General features: G+C 39.4%; 1 protein-coding gene across 4 annotated transcripts in view; it reads left to right on the top strand.

The window, feature by feature from the left end:
• ZCCHC24 (zinc finger CCHC-type containing 24) overlaps positions 1 to 24,984 on the top strand; it is a 99,301-nt gene that overhangs the window by 30,185 nt on the left and 44,132 nt on the right. The window contains exon 3 of one of the 4 annotated variants that reach the window (XM_085554174.1): positions 511 to 24,301. The exons of the other annotated variants lie outside the window; for them this stretch is intronic. Within the exon in view, the coding sequence (XP_085410300.1) occupies positions 511 to 750 (240 nt within the window). The 3' untranslated portion in view covers positions 751 to 24,301. Of the gene's footprint in view, positions 1 to 510; positions 24,302 to 24,984 lie in introns of those variants that run through there. 4 annotated transcript variants of the gene reach the window in all.

The following is a 24,984-nucleotide window of genomic DNA, read 5'->3' on the forward strand; positions in this document are numbered from 1 at the left end:
TGTCTTGTTACTTGGAAAAAAAACAAAAGCATTCTCCTCCTTTGAAGTAAATAAGTGCCCTAGAAAAATAGAACTGTATACATTTCCATACACCTTATGGATACATTTCCATAAACCTTACACAGTTTTAACTGGTAGGACCAAGATCTGAAAGGGTTCAAGTAATCAAAATCTTCAGTGGCTGTATAATATCAGATTTCAACCTCCAACTGCCCCTCCTGGGCCTTACAGCTCAGGTCTTCTTATATTTCTTTTGATAGACCAAAGAGGTTAAAAACTCCACAAAGAAAGTAACCAACACCCAGGAATGAAATCTAAATTGTCCCCACCAATACTTTTAAAGATGTCCTATGCACAAAACGCAGTGTGGTCTGCCCACTGGTATGGTCTCTCACAACAACTAGCTTAACCAAGGTGTTGCTTTCATACTGGTTACATTTCCTTGTGCTGGTGCAGGAGTGATGAAGAAAGCCTTGCCTGTAACAAACTGTATCATTTCCATTCTTCTAGAGAGCGCTTGGGAACCAAAAAGCTGAGTTTTTCAAAAGATATCTGCAAGATACATTGTCTCCATATGCATCCAAACAAAGTTTGTCTGAAGAATTTTTGCAGCGCATTAGATCTCAGCCAACCAAATCCAGTGACATATATCATTCCTACAGATGCCTGTCTCTCTTTCTCAGTGTGACTGACTGTGACATGGCACAGTCTAAGTTGAAACTGGAGCTGAGTGCTGCCCCATTCTGCTAAGAAGTCGGCCTTGGAGCTCCCCACCTGGGCTTGAAATACAGTGACATTAGAACAAGTGGCAGTCCTGCCTGTTAAGGAATTACGCCCTTTGGGTGGCAGTGAATGTTCAAATAGCAATTTGTTCTGGTACTGATCATGCAGTTCCAGTTGACAGTATATTTCTGGAAAGAAAACCAGTGCTGTGGGTGGATAATAGTGTAACAGATCTGTGGAAAATATTCTTCAAGCAAAATCTTGCTAGTTCAGAGAATATGTACTAAAATCACTTGGGGCTGGTTAACAAACAGCAAGGAGATTTTCTGGAAGACAACCATTTGCAGTTTTGCCATCAAAGATAGATCTTAGTTGTTTCTTTTTCTTGGGAGGAAAATTATAATTCACGGGAACCAGACGAAATGAAGAACCTGAGTAGTGGTACCCTGAGGAACATGCCAGTCAGCTAACAAAAACTAAGATCACATGTTGTTTTTTTAACAAGTTACAGCTAATGTCCTCTTTAATCTGGGAAAGGAGCAAGAATAAGACTATTAGTAATTCATACTACAGTCACTTAGTCTGGATTCTCTCTGCAAGGCCCTGGTCTGCAACACAGTAACAAGGATCACTCATCCCACAGGGTTTGGAAATGTCAACAGTGGGAGACAGTTATTTTATACAAAAGTAATAAGGCAAATAAAAGTTCAAAACCAAACTACTCAGTTCAAGTTTTCTACAGCAGACTCTGGTCTCATACGTTCCCGCATTCAAGATTCGCTGGCAATGCTTTGCACTCTGCATCAGTGCTGCATCACAGCAACTTCAGGTCATGCTGTGGATGACTTTTAAATGTTTCCAGTCCAGAAGCTGGTCTTGGAAACTGCCTTACATATTAGAGCACAGGGAGTTCAATTCTGTTCAGTAAATTATGAAATAATTATGAACTTAAAAAAAATGATAATCCCATTTACTATTCAACGAGGATTGTTCCATCTGCTATTGTCTTTTACAGTGCTACATATTTGCCACAGAAATACAACAGAGATATTGTGCGTGGACCTCCCCAGTTTAGCTGCAGTGTGCAGCATGCTGAGGAATTTTGGTCACAAAGAACATCCTTTTTTTACAAGGAGGCGGTAAAGTGCCCTTAGAATCCATTCACATCATGCAAAACAGAGACACAGAGACGTATTTGTTCTGCCTAATGGACTTTGCATGGAGCATCTCACCAACACAATCTGAAGTATATTCCTTGGCTCTCCCAGTTTGCCCTAAGGCACGGCAGTACTCCACACATTGTCCCCAGGGAATTCATGCCTTTCAAAATCATAGCTAGGTCCTCCTTGGTAAATATACACGTCCCTGGAATTGCAGTCTGGTGTATTACTACTGGCAACATGTCCTAAATATAAAATACATGCTGGATACAACCTAGAGGTTTTGTGTTGAATCTATTCACATAAAGTGTGACTGGACTGTGGTTCTTCAAAGGCAAACATCTTTCTTGTTGCGTTGAGGAAGAGATTAGTTGAATGGGAATCATGTTACTACTCCAGTTAGATTATAGAACCTAAAATAATGGGCTCTAAAGTGAGGGGGGAAAAAAAGGCTTTCAGTGACTGATACTTAAGTCATTGACAAATTCCTAGAGAACCTATCTTCCATGGAGGTTGACTGAGCCAGCAAACTCTTCCAACCTTCCTCCTTTCATATGGTAGTTCTAGGGCCCCAACTTTACAGTCATGAATTCTCAAAAATATGTTTTTTTCTTCTTTAGATTATCATTAACTTTACAAGTTGCAGAACCCAGGAGTTAGATATTTGTCTTTTAATAAACACAAACACTATGCATAGTGACTTTGAAATCAGTTCTGCTTACTGTCTGCTGCAGGCACAACAGACCATGTAGGCTGCTGTGCTTGGAGTGAATTAGGCTAATGTGAACTCACTAAGGTGACAGACTGAATCCCAGACAGTTTTCTGTACAACAGGCTTTTCAGATGTTTTGGTTTGCATTTAGACATCTTACAGTGTACAACAACTGTAAGAGTCTAAACTCTGGTGGCCAATGTGTTTTCCTATCATTTTGTACAGCTTTTTTAATAGACTCTAGAACTCTGCTAATAAATGGTAATTTCCTAAGGAGAGCTGAAAAGTGCTTAAATCACTGCTAGTCTGCATAGGTGTGGTGTGTCAAGTTTGTATGGCTGACACACCACGGTTTTACAGAATACTATTCACAGGGGAAACCAGATAATTCAAATATATTTCTAAACTTCCAAGTGGAACCTGGTTTATCCTCCTGGGCATGCCAAGCAGGGCTGGAAAGCAGATGAGAGCAGTCTTTTGTGAGATTTTCCTATTCTGGTCAGGCCAGAAATTTCGCAAGAACAACTTTTCTCATGATATTTTGGCACTTCTGCTTCTTTCTGGTCCTGCCTGAAGCCTGGAGGCAGAGCTGTATGAAAACACTAATGGAAAATGCAACTTCTCTCTATTTGTTGGATATTCTAATAGAGCCTGGAAGATTCATGTTCTTTCTCATACTTTATCTATGCCCAGTTGTTTTTCCAGGTCGTCGTGTGTTTTTTTTAACTCATGCCTCCTTCCTTTGCTGCTGTAGATGCACAGCCACACATTGAGTTTAACCTTTCTTCATCACACTCACGGGGAGAAATTAAAAGTGTACAATGAAATTTCAGTCTTATAAGAGATGAATTGTAATTAGGGAGAAAACTGTGCTGTCCATAAAGTCAGCACTGAAAGGAGCATAATACCATCATCTTTTTCTCAGGAGTTCCCCGTTAATGCTAGACTGAAAAGTACAGCTGACTTGAGTGTGGATTTCATGTAGCCACTGCAATAAATACCAAGAACATAAGAGATGGTACCATGTACTGCATGGATCTGCAAAACAAAAGTAATTCTGCATAGTTTTCCCGTCCTCCATGTTAACATTTACAGAGTAAATTAATTTGGGTAGAGATTCTGTCTTTTCATACATTTCTGCAAAATCTAGCAAGATAGTCAGCTTCTTACAAAAAATATCAATATTAATATCAGACCTTTTTCCTTAGGAGTTTTCACTTTCCACAAAGATTAATAGTGAAGGGTCTATGACCCTCTTGCCAAGAATCTTTGCTTTTAGACAGATGAACAGAAAGTCTCACTTCATCTGACAAAGGAGAAGATCTTAACTACGGACAAAAAGCAAAACAAAAAACAAAACACCCTAAAACATTATGACCACACTTTCTCTCCCCAAGTTTTTAATGATGCTGTTGACACAGACTTCTTTTCTAACCTGTTTGTGGCTATTTGCAGCATTACCATGAACACAGTGATATTTGTGCCAGCTTGTCTACCTGATTTCTCTCTCATCCTGTCTAACACTTGTTGAAAGCAATCATAAAAACAAACAAGCAAACAAAAAAACTAAAAAAGCCACAACACACACAAAACCACAACATCCCCACCCCTTCTCCCCCCCCACAAACTTTGAAGTCTGGGAGATTTAGTATCTAGTTTTGAGGTTTTTGTTGCTTTTTCTTTTTTCTTTTTTTCTTTTTTTTTTTTTTCTGGAGCTGGGATTCGACAGGTATAGGAGATGAATGTACTGAGCCTTTCTGTCTTTCTTCAGGTAGCACAGAGCATTGTCCTAACCTAATAATTCTCAACCAAGCACATATGCATAGATATTAGGACCTAACACATATAGTCTCAAATTGTATTCTGGACACAGGTGATAACCATATTTTGATAACTATACTCCAAACCACTGAAATTTCACTTAGTCCACAATTAAATCTTGCTTTAAATACAGCTGTTTCTCAGATGATAAAAATAGGCTCCCATACTGATACTATCTCTGCTTGTATTGATCAAATAAAGATGTAAAGCTAGATCCTGTTCAGATCCATCAATTCAGAATAAGAGAAGGGTGAAACAAAATCATATTTTTAACACCAGTTTAGGAAATTGAGAGGAGAACAAACAAGAAACAGACACTACCCAAGCCTGCAAGACTTCTTTCTCTTTTTAAATAGTCTTCAATAAAACTTGCAAATTGCAACTCATCCTAGAGCCTCAGACTACTAAATACTTGTTAATAAAATAAAGGTGCATGCCATGACAAAATCAATAGTTTAAGGGAAAGATTACATTTTTTCTTTCCTTGTCAATTCTTGTAGTTTCTTTATGATTCTATGTCAAGGGAGAAGTAAAGAGATGGAGTGAGGTCTGGCATCAGCTTGGGCAGAAGTTACTATGGAACAGGGATTGCTGTCTCAGGCTTCAGATGGACTCACCAAAGCAGTTATTTTCACTACACTGTTATATTCCAAATGGCCAGGTTTGTGATGGTTTGAACTAGAAAGGAATATAAAAGAATACGATAGAGACAAATTGCACAGTTTGGTACCAGCAAATTATAATCTGAAGCAAAGCAAACAAACAACCTAGGCAGAGCAAGATGAACCCATGATGAAGAAAGCATACATTGTTTACCATCAGGGTGGGCAGAGAAAAACCCTGCATTTAGGTTGGAAAAGACATTCAAGGTCATCAAGTCCAACCACTAATCTAACTCACCATGTCCCATCACTGAACTTGTCCCTTAGTGCCATATTAATACATCCCAGTTCCAGTACCACCAAGTTTTCTACAGAAGTCATCCTTATAAGATTTACTTACTGTTATTTCCTGTAGAAATATATTTGAAGGAAAATGTTAAAGCTGAGATTTCAGATGACTTGTTTCAGTGATAATACTGCATTATTTATTTATTTTCAAATATCCCTAGCTAGTGTAGGCCTTACAGACAAGTATAGTTGTTACCTCTTATGGAGGTGAGTGGAGTGGTGCACAAAGTCACCAGCAATCAGAATTTAGGAAGGAATATGAGGCCAGCTAGAGTTGGTTATGTAATCTTAAGTTATATGCCTCAAACTTGACTACAGACCTAATCAACAGTTTGTACAGTTGTCGCATGTTGATAGATTCTGACTATGGAAGCAGCGCAGGAGTTTACTCTTTTCAATCATAGCAATGAGAATAGCCACCAAGACACAGTGGTTTTAAGTGAATCAGATAAAATGTCAGTGTTTGCAAAAGTTTCTATCTGAACCAGATTGCAGCTAACTGTTCACTGAACTCAGACAGAAAGTATGGATACTTGGCTTTGTCTTATCTTGCCACATGTTTGTAGACCTATGCTAAGCTGGTCTGTAGAGGGACTGGAATCAGAAGTGCTGAGTAGTACAGGAAAAGTTACTGTCAGGTTATTCCATATAATCACAGCACAGGTGACACTGAAAGGCTAAAGGAATGTTTTACCTGGGTATATCCAATTCACTTCATCTAGCTTTGGAAGTTTCTGGTAGGAATCTAAACCTAGGAATGTTTACCTGAACCTGGCCTCTGAACTGCCACACATTCTACACTTTGTCAGGTAGGGTTAGTAAAGGGAAACAGTGTAGCCCAAATTAAAGTGGAGACTATCAAGTTAATTACTAGCCCTGGATAGGCTTCCAGATAAACAACTGTCATTCCTCTCAGTTCTAATGCTCTATTAAGGCTTCATTTTAATATTTAATCATTTTTGTTGTCATTCCAAAGTCTCCAGAAAAAACTCTCTGTGTGCTTAACTCCACCAAGTGCAATGAAGCTACATCATAATGGATTTGGCCCCACAATTTATCTTTTTTTTTTTTTCCTCCAATGCTGCTATTGTGCTTGGCTAAGTACGTGAGCAGCATATGAAGATGGCAAGCTTACACTAGAAACAAGTCTCTAGAGAAACCAAGAGATTTCTCTGAGCTATCAAGTGACTTTTCATGGGGTGTAAATGACAGCATAGTTCATTTACATTCCTTTCAGTATCTTCTGGCATTAGGACAGTGCTAATGGTCATGTAAACATCAAGTTTTACAAAAGATTTCTCAAAAGTAAGTAAAACACTTGTTAGTGTTGCTTAATTCACTTTTCCCATTATTTATACACAAACCTGAAAAATTCCTATTACAGAATTACAAATGTAAACGATTAGAAGCATAACTTTCAAACAACCTACATAATCTGTTTCAACATACTGTATTCCACATTAATGGCTCAGCTGGTAAAAAAGCTTCCAGGGTTTATAGCTAATCTGCTGTGCAGTAGACTCCTGGAAACTGTGCCAGAGAATGCTAGGTCACCTAGGTTAGTACCTGCTGACACTAACGTAGAATTTTCCCACTCTTGCTGTCCTGTTTAAATGACTTGGTAATGAAGCATCCGTATTCAGTGCTGAAGTCAGTTTCATAGCCTAATTACTGGTTTGCTTTTCTTATAATTGCTTTTCAGAATTGAATGAGAACTGCTCTTGTAGCCATAAGGCACAACAACTGCCAGAATGAGATGGAAACATTTCTTTCATACAAAGAAATCTTTCTGGGTATAAAGCCTTTGATCTTGCAAGATTTACATTCAAGTGAAAAACAAAACACAATCTGAAAGGAAACAACTGTGTGTAATCGCTGGTTAAAACATCAGCCTGGAGTCTTCTGCAAGGCAGAGTAGTAACAGATCAGAATAACCTCACAGGTAAGAATACCTGTCTACCATATTATTTAAAAAACACATTGGAGAAGAAAAGTTTCCTTAGACCATTACACTGGTAGCGCTGAACAGTCTGAAGCAGACAAGGACAGGAGCAGCACAGCTGCAGAGCTCTCCCTCCTGAGCTGTGCACTGAGCTCTGTGATTAAGATGGTGCAGAGGCAAATTGTCTTACAGCTAACTATTTCCTGAGCAGAGCTTTTGAAGAACTGCACAGGCACCCAAAGGCACATTACTGTGACTGGTAGCACTGAAGTAACAGTTAATTTCAGGTTGTCATGTAGACCTAAATTTCACCCAGATCACATTTGGGATCATTTTCCCAGGTTTGATTTGTTACGGTATAGAACTCCATTTTCACTTGCATCTTTATCTATATTAACACAAATAGAAAAGCAACTCTGAGCAACAGCAGATCTTGCAGTATGTCACCTCATCTAAATGGGTTTCCCATGCCCTGAAATCCTTAATACCTGAGTTTTAGAAACTCAGTGCATCCCCCTTAGACCTACTCATCCAGTAGTGTATACTGCTTTGATGACCCTGGGGAGCTACTCCTATTATTTTTTTTTTTAAAATAAAAATCAGATACCAAATGCCCGAATTAATCATCAATAATTTATCTTCTTCACTGCCAAAACACCTTTTCCCATCACACGTGATTACCAGTACTTTTTTAAAAAAATCATTTACTGGATTGTTAGCTTGAAATACAAACCAAGCCCAATGTTTTACTGACGCTTCTGAAGTTTTTTCACCCTTCTGGGAAGGCCTAAATGCAAGCAGACTGGAGCAGAACAGGAACAAAGAAGCCGTGCTGGAGGAACTTGCTCTAAAAACACAGCTGAGCATGCCGAGCTCCGAACGCACCAGAGACACAGACAATAACAAAAAACAAGGATGAAAGCTCTTGCTGTGAAACCTCTTGTCCCCATGTGTCTCTAAGAACACCCTCAGCCCAGAAGTGTTCCAGCAAAGGCCAGTGTTAGGCCGCAGAGCACAGCCGGGGTTTGCAGCTCGACACAAAGCCAGTTGTGTTCTCGAGGGTCCAGCCTTTGCAGGGAGTCAGGTTGGTCTGGTCCCCAACATGGCCTGCCTGCAGCTCCCCACTGGGGCCCCTGCCCTTACAGGCATTTCTTGGTACAATCAGTGCAAGCATTTCTAAAACTATTACTTACAAAATGGCTGCAGCTTCCCCTAGGCCATATCTTTGTTTCTTGGTACAATGCTGCGATTGTGTAAATTGTCTTGCGTAAGCACATCAACCCACTCTGGAATTCATTTTCCCCCCTTATGGCCTTTCATTGTTGTTCTCTTATGGTGGGATTTGTTCTCAACACAAATCCACTCCTGTGGCTCTGTCACTTTTAAGAAACATCATGGTTAAGTCTGGCTTTCCGATTTGCTAGAGGTCCAGGAGATGCTTTTTTTCTGCTGAGGGCACCATTGCCACCAGACTGTCTGGGCTGTTTCACATTCTTTCACAAAACCATTGAGCTTCCCAAAACATTCTTCCATCTTGGTCCTTTACTTCATATAGCTCAACACACTATTTCCTAAATATAATGACGTGACTCGTGACACCAGGAAATTGAAGAGAGAGGAAGAACTTCTCCCCTAGCATGACTGGGCTAAGAATTCTATAAGTCACAAGTGCAGAGAACCAAGTCTCGCCATCCTATGCGGTCTCTCAAAAGCCAGCAACACACTAGTAACTGTTAGAATAACAGCATTTGGGAGTAATGATGACTTGTACAACACGCTGTTTAAGGAGCTGGCTGGCTGGCTGTCATTAATCCATAGCATCTCCCTCTACTAGAAGTTCACCATCTCTTCTTTCAGTTCATATTCAGAACAAACCCCAGATGAAAACTAGAATCTAAGAAGAACTTAAAATTTCAGTTTTTTATGACTAGACAGCGGTCTGATTCTCCAGAGCTCCATCATTTCTATTCATTTCTACCTTAGCTGTACATTCTCCTGCAAGGACCATACTATAAATGTATAAACTCTGTCTCTGGACTCACTCCAAAGAAACAAATCAGGATAGGTGTTGCTGATTAGCCAGAAAGGATGTGATCCAGATCTCTGTATCCTAAATGCATTGTCTTATAACAGAAAAACAAGACTCTTGCAAAGGCAGCATTATACTCCATTGAAGGACCTTTAATGAGTAACCTAAAGCCTGCCTGAAGGCATTGGAAAGTCCATTGAATTTCTGCAAGATTTGAAATGAACTTGGAAGGATCAGGCATACTGAATAGATAAAATTTTTTACATAGCTACTCTTCATAATGCAATTAGACTTCAGTGTTCTACATTTCAAGAGTAAAACCATTATGTGTAAATACTCTAAGCTATATACACAAAATTTCTTTTATTAATCATGCTTGCTCTTGAAAACATTTAGCCATGTTAAAAAAGAATATCTGCAAGACTTTAATGCTATAAATGTTCAGATCATACAAGACAGCCAAATCCCTGCGCTGTTCGTCTTGATTTAAGCAAGTGATGTTGGGAACAGGTACAGTTGCAAAACTAAAATACCTATAGGAAGAGTATTTTATTTTCTTTGAGAAAATCTTGAAACACATCTATTTAGCATGGTTTAGTCTCTAGAGAAAACATGCAGATGGACCAGCTTTCTGACATCAGAGATCAAGCATACCAGGGCCAAGGCTCTGGGAAGATTAGATATAGCACACAAGAGGACAGGAAGACCCAGCATGTAGTAGTGTCCTATGGTTTACTGCTGCCATGGCTTGGAGAATTGCTTACTTAGGGGGTCTGGTGTGGTCACTTTGAGATCACAGTCTAAAAAAATTTTTTTCCATCTTTCTCCCTCTGAGCACAGACTTCCTTCCAATAACATTTCATCTTCCAAAAGAAATAGTCAGAATCTGCAGGTTGGAAGGAATATATCATACTTGAAGCTCTACAGCCCAACCATAAAATGAATGATGAGATACAACAACAACAACAAAAAATAAATAAAAGTAATAATAAGAAAAAGATTAACTCGGTACCAACAAACCTTTAAGTATAAGCCTGGGGTCACAATTGTGCCAGGGCCCCATCGACTCCAGCAGAACTGAGGCACAGGGCTTTTTTGTCTGAGAGCCACAGACACTGCCCTACCTCACACATGTTCTGTGGCACACAGAGCAGTAAGGCACAAGCGAGAAGCCAGCTCCCACAGACCCTGGCAGGCAGATCCTCCAGGCTTATTCCCCAACTGCAAAGGTTTTGCCCTAGGACGTTCTGTCCCATTCATGTACTTCAGAATAGAAGCATTATTTAAAATGAATATTACAGAAGTTTCTGCCCTTTGAAAATTATATCTGTTATCTTCCTACTGGCAAAATGCATAAAATGCTGGCAGGGGAGGGGGGTAATACAGAGTGGAGGATGTGAACTTCCACAGAGTTCAATTGCAGAACCATAGTTGTTATTGTTGGCCTGGGTATTGTGATTTTAAGTTACAAATTACTTTAAGCTGTACAAGCATTGATATCAAGCTCTTGAGAAGGATCCCCAGAATAGCAATAAATATAAAGAGCATCAGGTCTGTTTCTATGCCATGACAATGTAGGAGGTGATACTAAACCCTAGCATGGCAAGCATTGCATTGTCAGAGTTGATGAGTTGAAAGGATGTGCATGTACACAGACCTGAACAAAGACCTTCTAATAGCCAGAAAAATTACTGCAGTAATTACCTTAGTGGCTGAGCAGTGCAACACAGTTATTCTTCCAACTTTGGACTTGTTGTCCAGTGTTTTTACAAAGGATCCTGTTACCCTGGAAGCGGCAGGTGGTTTTGCAGGGATCCTAAGGTTTTGCCTTTCTGGGAAAGCTAAGCTCACAAAGTGCTCCCTTGTCAGCTCCCTTGCCACCCTGCAAAGAGGACGGATCTTTCTGCTTCGTCCCACGTCTGGTCCCACTGCTGGGAGTCCCACCTGCTACTGCAGCTCACGGCCCCTGAAACCAGACCCATCCAGCAGCTGCACAAATCATCGAGGCAGGCCAGCAGTGGGGTGTCAAGCAGTTGGCAGCACATGGCTGTGTTGCTCCCTCCTCCTGTGAACGCCTCCATCATGCCAAAAGTAAACACCAGCAGCCCCACGGTGAACTCGACTGTAACACGGCACAGTGCTGCACAGTGGTTTAACCTGTGCAGCTCTTGTTCCTCCTCTGTGAGAACTTGTATAAATAACTTGAGTGGATGTTCAACATTTGTTCAATTTATATTGCATGGAGCAAGCTGCACAAAGGAGAGTGGCTCTACTTGGGATTTCTCTGTTGCCAGGGAGAGAATTCTTTCCATAGTTTGTGTCCTCACCAGAAAAGGAAGCGTTCTTTCAAAGACACAGCTGAATGTGATATTGTAAGGCAGCTTGATACCTTGCTCATGCAAGAAATGCACATTTGCATGCACCTGGCTACATAAACATCTATCCCATGTCAGAAAGCACAGCTTCAAACAGCTTTGATTCTCTCATTGAAGCTTTCATTGCAAAAAAACCCAAAAAAACCCAAAAACAAAAAACAGAGCCATGCAAAAAAGCAGGCCAGGGAAGTCACAAAGCTCAGCTGCACATCACAGTGACTTCCCTGTGACTAGATAGTGCAAATGGGTTAGACATAATTATAACAGCATACTGTAGAAACTGATGTGTCTTTTTCAAGCTGGAATTTCTAAAGCTGGCAAAAGCTACTGCATCACAAATGGGGAAACCACTCCCCTGGCGAAGAGATGATGGTACAACATTAAATCAGGGGAGAAAGCCCTCAAAAAGCCAACATTTGAAGCTATCTGTGCACTGAACTGGTGGTCTAGGGATTTGAACAGTAATGCTCTGCAGATGCCTTGCAATCCAAATCAAGTTTAAAGGAATTGTTCATGTCTCACCCACATAAGTGATTCTGGGTTAGATCCAGCTCCAGAAAAGTGTGCTCTGCAATGTTTTTTCCTTATCAGAGAAGATTTGAGTTCTCTTTTTCATTATAACGATTCTAGCAGCCAGACAAATGATCAAGACCCAGCTTTGCACACTGAGAGGAAGTTTATCTCTCTCCCTAGCTCTTCTACCAATATTTTGGTTAGACTTGTTTATGTTTTATGCCATGACCCAAAGGAATGTTACTGTCTTGAAATTTTTGAAAGTTATCTGCAAACACTGAACATCCACTCAAGTTATTTATGCAAGTTCTTACAGAGGAAGAGCAAAAGCTTTATAGGATAAACCACTGATATAGCTGAAATTGAAATTCTAATCCAGATTTGGCTTTTATTATTGGGCCTTTTCTTTCTCTTCTGTGTGGAAATAAAGATTTGTGCCTCTGCACTGCTGGACTCTGAGAAGTAGAATGCAAGTGTGTCAAGAGGGAGAACCCAAGAGGATATAGAAGAGGGCTGTAATTGAGTTTATGCTGAGAATTTATGTAGGTTGCTCTGAAAGTAATGCCTCCTATTTATTCCTGTGAAAACTACAATATATATTATAGCCTTCTTCTATTATTTTGGAGGTGAAAGTATGTAAATATACTACTAAACTGAACTGAACAGGGTGCTCTGTCTGTAGCAGAGGGGAAATGAGAAACACCAAATGACCTGCCATGGATGAACAGACATGTGAAATGATTGAATAAAATTTGAGGTGACTCAACATTTCAGTCTGTTTTGTAGGCTGTGTTCCAAAGGGCCAGCTGTTATAATGTGTGCAACCCTTCTGTAGCTGCAGTTAAGCCATTAGACCAGTGTTCTACCACTACATAACTTCGCTCTGTCTCTTATTTCTTCTGTGGAAAATTTCCTCAGTAGGTTCTGGGGAAACATTGGATGTGCCAAGCCTTTCCACTTCCCTAAAATCCAGAAACTTCCCAAGAATAATTTCTCCTACCACTGTACGCGTTCCTGCCTGTTCCATACAAAACTGTTCTGTCCCTTCCCACATCACCTAGACATAGAAGAGAAAAGAAAAACACCACAGGTTTCCTTTCTTTGTTGCCACAGTATTAAAAACAAAACAAAAACAAAAAAAAACCCCAAAAACCAAACAAACAAAAAGAAAAACCAACAAAAAAACACACTAACAGAGTTGGATTGTTTTTTGGGTCTCCCTTCTGCACAGATACCTAACCAAACCACCCTTAGCAGCTGCATAGCCCTGACTTGTGACAGCAGTATGGCTGGCACCTTGGGCTAAAAATGCATCTTCACATGAGTATTTTGTTTTCTGTGTCTTCATTATGTATCTTTGTTCTGTTGAAAATACGAGGGCTGCAAAGTAAGTAATGTCTTCTATTTAATTATGTCGGCCAGTGACGTCAGAAGTGAATGTTGGTAGTATGGCAGTAGAGGCTGAACCTCCCCACCAATATCCCATTATATGTTGTTGCTATGTGACAGATGGCGGCAGAAGGGAAGTTTGTCAGAATGCCATCTGACTTGGAAGTGCATATGATGCAAAGGTGTGTCACTGAATTCCTCCATATGGAAAAAATGGCATCCACTGACATTCACTCATGCAACCCATGTGTTCCAACTGAATATAGTTATTCTGGATATATTCCAACAGAATATCACTCTGATTCTGTTTAAATAGGGCTATGTACTTTCAATGTATGGCTTTCCCCAGCTTCTGACATATTAAAAACAAAACAAAACACACACAAAAAAACCAACAAAACAACAAATCAAACACACCACCAACAAAAAACAACACAGCTCTTTCTTCACCAGTCTGATGCCAGAGGTTACAGAAATTCTAACAAGCGGACAGAAATTTTCCTCCCTAACTTTGTTTTCCTCAGAGAGTTGTGGTTTCCACATAAACACTTCTATGAGCAGCCCCTTTGAGACATGCATGGAAGAATGCATGTTCTGCCTAACATATATCCATCATATCTTAGCAGTTAGAAAAATAAATCTGCAGTCTCACTACCCTTCACCACTATCACCTTAGCCTGGTTGAGCTAAAAGTTAGAAAACAGGAACAAATCAAAATCAATGAGAGAAAGCAGTGGCTAGTAATATCACTATTGATTCTGAATTTTGTCCTTTTATGCTACATTTCTAGCTTTAGAAAATAGTGTTTGAAACCCATCAAACACAGTAAATAGGAATAGGGATAACGTAACCTAATATTCATTCATTACTCATTGTAGCCTGGAGCAGCAAGCAGCATCAGACTACCAAGATGAAGTACAGCCCATTTCAGAGAAGTCACTCTAAAATCTAGAACACCATTTCAAAATATGCAGAGGACTTTTTTCTTTGTTTTTGCATAAGGTCTGGTATAAACTGTTATAAACCGTATTACTGTAGAAGATCCCCTTTGATATCCATACACCTTCCGTAAGCCAAGAGCAATATAGTTATGCCCTTGGAGGACAAGAGGAAAAATATAAGTTATTCTTGGAATTAACTTGGATCTCCAGCTCCAGACCAGAGAATTTTTGAACCTGCATGAGGAAGCTGCTTTTCACTAAGCCCAGCCCATATCTAGATTTGCAGCTGTAAAGGAGACAGAATCTAAAGAATGGACCTGAATGCTCATAAGCTCATAGTATCCAGTATTTCTGAATTCAATTTATATATAGCCTGAGCCCACTTCTAATTATTTATGCAAGACATCTCTGAATCTTTTGTGCTAGGAGTTTTCCTCGCATGCCTTTAGTTATAAAGCCAGGATGCTATTAAATATTTGTATTACTTGATAAGTAAGGCTCAGACTAGGGAGTTTGGAGCAGAGCACCCAGAGATTTCTTCTACAGCTTCCAAATGCAAGCTCAAGAAAAAAGGCAGTCCTGGGATTTACAATTGCAGGATGTTTGTCTTTAAGGTGTGCACCTCCAGTAAGCAGGTTCTGAATTCATCTTGTGCATAATCATTGACGCTCTTCCCTTTGAGCAAAATAGTAATACTTGATCCCAGTGGAACAAAGGGGGTGGCAAATCAAGCAGAAGATAACATGTGGAAAAGCTTACACTGTGGTCACTTAGTGACATAGGGAATGCAGAACAGAACTGAAGCTTAGTGTAAACTGCTCAGCAGAACTGGAGACAGAAAAGTTTCACATCGAAAGGGTAAAATTCCAAATAAATTGGGTTTTTCTGTTTTGCTTTTTAGTTCAAGCTAATCATTTAACTGAGGAAATTTTACTTTCCTACTGGAAACCCAAGCCCTGATACATGTACAACAGTCTACTCTTTTCTGTTGGTCTCTGCTTTGTGGTTTCCTGGAAACATGGATTTCTGAACAGGAGATTGTGTTGATGAACTGCACAAGGCTGCTCCCAAAGGGAAATTCAACTACAGCCATTTTCAAGTGTGGTAATGAGGTGGCTTGTTGTCCTTTCTTTTTCTCTTGAGAACAAGACTGAAAAACCCTGTAGCTTTTAGTTCATAGGCAAATGAGCACTCCTAATTCCCCCCAGAGCCTCTAGGAAAGCTAACTCTCAGAATGATGCTACATGGAATAAACTTCCTGTACTTCACTAAAATTTCCAAAGGAACACTAGGGAACTTGAGGATACTTGAGTCCCACAGTTTCTCACAACAGTTGTCTTGCTTTCAAGCTTGCAGTCCTTCTGCTTTATAGGCACACATCTGTGTCTTATTCTTTCTGATCAAGCAATACAACTTCCATTCCTTGCACTGGCTCAACATTTATTAGGGAGCAAAACGGTATGTGCGTTTTTGTAGTTGCTGCTGATTTTATATCTGAATTTTGTAGTTTCAGAGGATATTATTAACAGTCTGCAGAGCTTTAACAAGTAGGGTAGATCAGGATGTTAACACATCAATTGGCCACTTGTCTATAATAGGTCTCTCTCTAGATGCTTATCAGTAAAGACCCAGCTAACCAGCCATAAGTTTCTACTTTCAAGAAGTGCATGCATCCTGCTGTGTAACAACCCTTTTGATACTAAAGATATTTCCTGTCATGTGTCCTCAGCTGCCAAGCATTGATTGTTGACATAAGTGTTTCATTTAATAAATGTTACCAGTGTGTACACACGTGAAGGGATGATTTAGCAGCATGAGGGACTGCATGGAAGTGGTCCTAACAGAAAGAAAAAAGTGATTGCTTCTTAGGAAATAAAACAAGTCTTAAGTCTAAAAGACTTAGAGAAACATCATTCTGCACTAAATTGCCCTTGCCTTGGGACTGCATCAATAATTACAACATATCTATAGGAACCAGTTTGTCAGGAAAGGTACTTGCAGGCCTGTCTTTTAACAAGAGACATACAATGCCTGAAATCAAGAATGATCCCAGAGCCAGGAGACCTGATTTCTCCTCTCTGACTTGCCAGGCTGTGAGACATAAGGTACGCCTTGTTCATCCATCATGCTTCAATTTCACCTGTGTAAAACAGGTATTATGATGCTAATCTCTCTGAAACAGTCTCTGAGTATGTGTAACTTTTCCATCTGTTATCCAACCAGATATAGCTTTTAAAATCTTTATTTAGAAGTAAAATTTCTGAAGCCTATCAACTGTGGCACCTAGAGCTGTCTTTGCTTAGCATCCAGTTAAACACATTTATCATGTGACCAAGAACTTATAGCCGTTCTTGGAGAACTCACAGAGATCCTCTCTATTCCTTTTTTGATGTAGAAAATTGATAACAGACTTCCACAGTTAAAGTCATGAAAGCTGCTCATGCTTGAACTGCTATCCCAAAAGAGATCAAACTTTTAAAGAAAAAAATCTGCAAGTGTAGAAATACCAAACCTCACAAACAGAAGCATACACTACTGCTGGTAACTGAGTACTTTTAATTCACCCATTGGGTTGTGACAGTACTACATTTAACAGTTTCTGTGAGGAATGAAGAAATAGTTTTATAGGTGCTCACAGATGTAGATAAATGCTGAGACTTCTATTCATTGAGGAGGACCACAAGCTCAAAAAACTATTGCATCTGTGTCCTTGTGGTTATTAATGAACGGAAAAGGATTCTGTAAGAGGAATGAGTGTTCCCAGACTTCTCTTAAGAAACTGAAATGTTTCAAAACTTGTTTATCGGTAACAAATTAATTTGTGGTAAGACTGTCTTTCAAATTCAGGAAAGGTAACTTTGCTACATTCTTATTGAATGAGTTCCATAGAACCTTGAGGCTGGTTGAAGAGTGAAACAGTACCTTAATTATTTAACATCCATGTAAATCTAGTGTAAATCATAAATCTTGCCTGCTTCATGTCATTTTTTTCTAATAGGCTCAAGTTAGAGTTGCTATTACTTTTTTTAACTTACGTTAAATAGTTAAGTACTGCTGTTATACCGTTAAATGCAGTGAGAAGTGTCCTTTTTGTTACCTGAAGCAGACAGGACTGACCCCACTGTGGATGTCAAGTCTTTGAACACTAAAGTCTGTTAGTGCTGGAAATGTGGCATGAGGAAATAATTGAACCATGTGAGACCTGCAGGATTACTATACGCTCTTGCTGGATGAAAATTCTGTTTTTAAATTGACTTTGAAATAAATATTTAGCTATAGGCCTTTGAGAGCCCTGATTTGTTTGGGTTTATGTTCTACACTACTGCGTCACAGTATTTGGTAATTCACATCCCTTGGGGTGGCTTCCTACTTAGAGTATTACACAAAGAATGCCTTTTCAGGCTAAATTTCCAGTAAATAACCCCGCAGTTCCAGGAGATGGACTAAAATAGCAGCATGCCTGAAGCTTAATGCCACTTTAGTTAAGTTCAGATCTCTCTCCATTATTCTGATTACACCCTCTTCTGTCCGTCCTCCAACACTAGCATCTTTGTCAGTGTCCTCTTCCTACCAGCATCTTGGTTTTCACTACATTCTCTGCAACCACATTTTTGTGAGTAACTACACTCTTGCACTGTGTTACTTGATACATTCCTCCATCCCTTTATGCAGTCGTCATCTTCCATAACCTATTTCACAACTGCAGAGCTAGTTCTGCCAGTGCTGCCAGAAACCTGCCCATAACCAGCACCTTTACTCAGATTATTTAAGCAAGAAAGAAAGCAGCCTCAAAAAATAGATTGCTTCTAGTAAAGGGCAATGACAGTCCAGATAACTCAACAAGCATTCAAAAATGTTGTCAATGGATGTTAAATCTTAAAATAATGTGACAAAGATACATTTTATTAATTGTACTTGTCACATGTCCTCATGAATAATGGTCTTTATTAATTGCAGAAGAGTTTTTACCATGCCTAACTTGTTCTTCTCACTCTTTTTAATAAACCGCTGTTTAGTTCTTGGTTTCAGTGAGTGCTAAAGATTGGAGCTATAGTTGCATAAGATGTATTTCTTTTAAAACTTTTCTGATTTAATGTCATCACCTGTGAAAGAGAGCTAGGAGAACTTCCAGTTTACCTGCTCTGAACTTTTGTTGTATATTCACTTAATGTTTCCTGAAATTTATTTGGACTTCATAACAGTCTCCTGCATCTCTGGTTTTTATTGCTACCTATCTCTAGGTTGCTTTAGTCTCCCATAATGTTTTTGAGATAGAGTGGAAATCAAGCTGGGAAAAAGTAGAGTGGGGCATGGGGACAGAGAGCATGGAATGGAAATGGCTTCCTTCCCAGAGAGCTGCTCCCTGGATGGTCAGTGCCCAACCCTTCCTTTTGGCAGGGCCTCTTCTGCCCGAGGTCAGGACCTCACCTTCGTCCCTACTGAGTTTCATTCAGTCCCATCAGCCCATTCCTCCATCCAATCTAGATCTCCAAAAAGCAGCCCTGCCCTTGAGCACACTGACTTCTCCCACAAGCTGGGGGTCACCTATAGACTGATAAGCAAGTTCTCCACCATCTCAGCCATTGGTAACCATTGGTAAAGAAGCTCAAGGACAGATGCGTGTCATCCCACTCATTAATGCTATCCAGGTAGGGTATGACCCTCAAACCACTTCCCCTTGGTCTCAGTCCTTCAACCTGACTTTTTCTGACCATATTACACAGACAATATCATCCTAATTCCAATACAAGAGTGCTGCAGGAGCTTTCCTAAGTCAAAGTAAATACTACCCAATACTCTCCCCACATATGTAAATCCAGTTATTCTATCATAAAAGGCAATCAGGCATAATCCATGCTGATTGTTCCCCACTACTCTCTTCATGTGGTTTACAGGAGAACTCACCCCATGATTTTTTCAGGGGCAAGAGCAAGGCTGAGCAGCCTTTGTTTTCCAGATCCAATTATTAGCCTTATCACAGAGCCTAAGTCATGTAAAAAGAAAAAGAAAAATCTCTACAGACTTTTACTTAGTGAGCTCAGTTCTGCCCTTACTAAATCTCCTTGTTCTGCTTTATTTCACTGAATTTTCTTCAGGACAGGGTGCTAACTGGCTTGCAGATATATCATGGTGAGTTAGCAACGTATTCTGAGAAATGTAAGGAGAACAGCTGAATACCAAATAATTGATCTTTTTTTTTTTTTTTCCTATGGTGCTTTCTGTGGTCTCTCACTTACCTTATTTGTGTGGCCACTCACCTCCTTATTTTCCTTTCATCTTAGAATGTTTCTGCTTGTACGGTGACAATAATGAAAAGATAGTAATTGTAAATACCCAAAAGGTTATTCACAGGAAAAACTCACCCGTATGGAAACCTTCAGTCTGCTGGGAACTGCTGAGGCAATCTCCACCAAGAAACGATCTCCAAGAGATGCTCTCTTAGTGGTGGTCAGCCCTTAAATGAAGTCTAGAGGCTAAATTACTCTCACCTGTGCTCCCACAGCTGACCCAACACTTGCCTCAGCTGATTAATCAGGGGTTCAGGCTGTGATTACCAATTTTCCATACACTGCACATCTCTTATTCTGGCCTGCATTGGCAGGAGGTATCACTGAAAAGAGGAGAAGCCTCTTTCTTGCTTCTGTGTAGCTTTATTACTGCTCACTTTACCAGGGAAGTACTTTTTCTTACCCCATATTTCACCCTGCATAGACAACTTGGCCAGCACATCACACATTTTCCAGGCACAGATGTCTTTATCAGATTCATGCCTGGTTCTTGGAGACACAGTAGAAGGGATTTTCTGTTGTTGTTGTACTTGAACTAGTACAAATGCTCCCAAGCCAATATAAAGATTTTTTATTCTTTGCCTCATACTGGAAGAGTAGATCTTTCTGACTGCACATGTTTGCCACAGTAATGAGGGAAGGCTGATATTTGCTTACCAATAAACAACTATTAGACATTCCATTAAAAGAATATGACTGAATTTTTAATACAGTCCCTTTCAAATATCAAGACATGGTTACAGCTCCGGGCTTACAGTAAGTGACAAAGCATGTTTTTAAGGTCATGAATTTAAAGCGACATCATTGTGCCTATGAAGATTTTACTAAAACTTTTATTTTTCCTTCTCTGTAAAAACCGAGCTGACTTCTGAAAGCATGCTGTTGCACTGCAGAATCTGAGCAATCTTCTATCAAGCTGTGCATACTTTAGAAATCCAAACAATACACTTCTATTGCCAATGAAAACCTATGAAAACAAGCATCAGATACTAATAGGGTGATATTTAAATCCACTTTTCCCCAATCAGAGGTGGTTGTTGAACAGGTCCCTACTGGTGACAATGCACTGTTCTCATGTAGAAATATCAGGAGCAGGTCACAACAGAATAACTCAGTTGACATCAATGTAATCAGCAAGCACACTTGCAAATCTGCACTTGGAATTTTTTTATTTTTTTTTTTAAAACCATGAATTGTAAATACAGTGTTAATAATACGATCACTAAGTCTCTCTAAATCAAAAGCTTTGATCTTTTACTTTCATTTCTTTCTTCTATTATCTTTTATTTTCACCATTCCAATGCAATGAAAAAAAATGGCAGCAGAGGAAGAAGAGAGAAGAAAATAATAACCTGTTTCTTTGGCAAGTCGAATTCAGCCACATTCAAGGAATTCTTCTGGTCAGTCATGCATATAAGGTTTTCTTCCTTGTCATACCCACAGAGAAGCATCCCAGTCTCCATGGCAAAGTGGAATGTATCACTTTAAAACAGTCTTCCTGTAGTCACTGTTATCTTTCCATAGCTTAAGAGCAAAGATAAAGGGGAAAAGTAAATTAGTTGGCTCATGTACAACCCCTGTTTCTGGTGAGCAATGCTCCCAAGTAGAAGTGGCAGCTGCAACAGAGGGCTACCCACAGTCAGCATCAAGGTACTGTGCAGAAAAAATTGGGATACTTGCCAGTTCTTGAACTGGATGAGATCAAAGCTATATGTATACAGTCTCTAACTTCCAGAGCAGCCAGGAAAGTCCACATTACACCAGTAACATTAAAGCTTTCTTAGAGCAGTTCATCGCAGGCAGCATTTCAGCCCTGATTTTAATTGCATCTGTAGTAAACTCAGCATCTTTGTTCTGAGTGATAGACAACTATCATTTCCAGTTGTATGCAACTCTGTAGTGCACATCCCAGAAAGAAAAACACATTCACCAGTCAAAGTGCTGGATTCTCATGGTGATTCTGGTGCCAGTGAACAAGAATTATAAAGCACGGTGAGAAAAACTGTCACAAAAGCCCATCCAGATGAAACTGTCCTAGGCCCTAGGAATTAACCATTTTCATGTCTGTTTGTCTTAGCACAAATTTTACTTTAATGGATAACAGGATTTTTTTTTTTTTTAAATATAGATTTTTTACTTATAAATAAAAGGCAGGATTATCCATTCCTAGCACAGTTGGTCTCAGAGACGACCACAGATTCTGTGGTATCTTGCCATCTTGGCAGCTGTGCTGTCGTCTTATATGGGAATATAGATGCATGTTTGTCTTGAGAGCTCCCAAATCCCAGCATTCTCCATAGGAAAGAATAGGACAGGAAATTTCTGGGTTACTGGGCTCTTTGGCGCAGCTGCCTCTTTTGCTTTCACACGTATTTCTACAGCAAAATGAGAACCATCTTAAGTAATGGAAACAGAGTCTCATTCAGCAGTGATTCTTTTCTCTTTTGTCTGATCTAAAATAGTCTGAGTCTTAGGAAAAGTAACAGGCATTGAACTTTTCCCTACATACACAGCTCACACAGAGAAATAAAACAGGGTTGAGAAAAGTATTTTCAGATCTCTAAGAAAAAAGCAGTTTAAGTTCAGAAGCTATCAAATTACATTTACTGTCAGAGACATATGACCGCCATCCACCAAAATTTAGCTAATTTCATGGAGCTGTTGGTTTTTTCCCCACGTACTTCCTATTTAAAATACATATCTAAGATCTTGTTTGGATCAGATTTTGTTAGGTGATTTGACTTGTGTCAGAAAATGCACACGAACACCTGTATAATGCTGTCATGCTTACAGCTTTAGGTATCAAGTGCCAGACACAGCTTTTTTATAATTCTCAAATACTTTGCCGTATCCTTCAGTCCTTAATCAGTTCCAAGAGAGTTTTCCTTGTACAGTAATGGAACTTAATCCATTATTCCTTTTAATTGTCTCCTTATGCTTTCCTTCTGTTCTCTATGACTCACTTTGCTATGCTAGGTCTAAAATAATGAACTTAGTTTGTCTTACCATATTCCTATTAAAGTGATTGGTTATCCACAAGGAAGAGGAAGGAATAAGGAAGGTAATGACCCCATCCCAAGCACTACAGTGGAATTAAATCATCTTCCCTTAAAGTTTTGTTTTAGCTCTGTCAGGGTTTGTTTCCTTAAAACAAGTTTTCCTTCAGCCATATTTTGTTCTTTATATCTAAATAAATGGAGGTAGGAAGGAGCCTACCATGAGAAGCTAAAAATTGTCTTCCAAGTACTAGTGAGCTTTTTTGTTTGTTTTAACATAACTTAAGAAACAATAGTGGCTTGCTAGAAATTATGAAGAATACATGCAAAAAGAGAATGAAAGAAAGATACAAGCAAAGTGCTAACAAAATTACAGGCATATATTGTGGAGGAGCTGCAAGACTTGAACTCTTCTCCCAGACTTATTCCAATATGAGAGGATACAGAAAAGTTAAGAATTCCAAGTTACACTTGAACAGTGATTCAAGGAAAATACAATAACTATAAATATGAAATGCTGATAGTATTTTTAAGTTTTCCATTAGTTATAAGGCTCTAACTAGAAAATAAGTTAGCATTTCTTATCTCTTAATGCCTTATATTCAATACTCCTCAAACCAGATACTGACCGTAAGTGAAAAAACATCACTGCCCCTCCCTATGGAAGCTGCATCTTACTCCCACTGAACTCTGCAGCAAAACTGTTGCTGCTGCCAGCGAAGCCTGCCTGGAAACCACAAGGGCCATTCAGTGCACCCTTATCTGATTTGCCTGTGGATTACAAGCAGCATGATTTGCCTGTACCGTAATCTGTTCACACATTCTGACAAGGAAACGCACAGCTTAGAAGGCATACATTGAAAACCACTGCCAGAATCCAACAGTGCTTATTTTCGGCCTGAGCCTCAAAAAGCATTAAACAGTTCCAGCAGAAATAGCCAACTTCTATATCTTGGATGAGAACAAGATAGTATCTCAGCATAGAATATTTTAAAGCCATGCAGCCAGCTTAAAAATGTATTCATTTTAACTGTTGACAGATTGACCACAACATGCAGTCCCCAAACGTAATTGATTGAACTGAAACAAGGTAAAAAAAAAAAAAAAAAGAAAGAGGAGAGAAAACTCCTAGGGGTTCTCTACATGAGATAGAAAGAAGCACCGTTGAAATCTGCTCATAATCTTCTTTTTTGGGTTATGTTTGCTGCTCTATCTGCTTCACTTACAGAACATTATGTGGTCCTTTGAGGCCCACCACTAGCCATAAATCCCAGGCCGGAAACAGTTTTTAAACCTAGGAGGAAAGGCAGCATTTCATTTTCTAAAGACAGCCCAAAGTAACCGGGTCAAACCAAGTTTAGAATTGAAGCTCTTGAAATCCAGGATATAATTGAGTTTGTTTTTCTGTTTGTTTTGTTACCGGTTAACCGGATGCAACAAATAAAGCCATTTCCCTTCCTTATTTTCTCTCTTTGACTGTCTCTTTGGGAGCTCCTCTTTGGGAGCCAACCTCTCCACATAAGCCAGTGTTTGAGGTCATAGCTCCCTAACTAAGACATCTGCTAGATCAGACGTATTTGAAAAGAATCAGCTGCTTGCAGCAAGCACATTTTTAGTATGCTGGAGTTACATACCCCTGTTGAAGGCATCTATCTCTACTTCTGTCCTCTAACAAATACATATGTTCCATTTAAAATTTCTTGACTTGACCAGAGCTCTATTTCCAGTGCTGATGCAGAGCACAGGATAAAGAGTTCAAACCCTCAGAAGTTTACAGTGTAAGCTACAGTAATTGTAGGAAAAATACAAAACAAAACGTTAGCTTCACTTTTGGCATTGCATACTGAATTTGGTCATCACTGTATTACTCTTAGTCATTTGAAAAATTGTAGAAGTGCAGATTAAAAAATAAAACATTAATTTAGAATGCTTAGCACCTGCAAATGTATTGATGAGGTGTACTTTGTGAAGACAAAACCACTTCATGGTATCTGAAACTTAACACCAAAATCCAAATACACTTCAAAGCATTACCTGCTTATTAAGCACTTGACGTCCTCTCTTATATTTATTATTTAAAACATTTCAGTTGTTTCAGTAGTATACATAAAGAAAAGACAAATATATGCCTTATCTTTCCAATAA

Source organism: Coturnix japonica, chromosome 8, assembly GCF_054131305.1.
Source record: "Coturnix japonica strain WE chromosome 8, WE-NBRP24, whole genome shotgun sequence".
In the NCBI taxonomy this organism is placed as follows: Eukaryota; Metazoa; Chordata; class Aves; order Galliformes; family Phasianidae; genus Coturnix; species Coturnix japonica.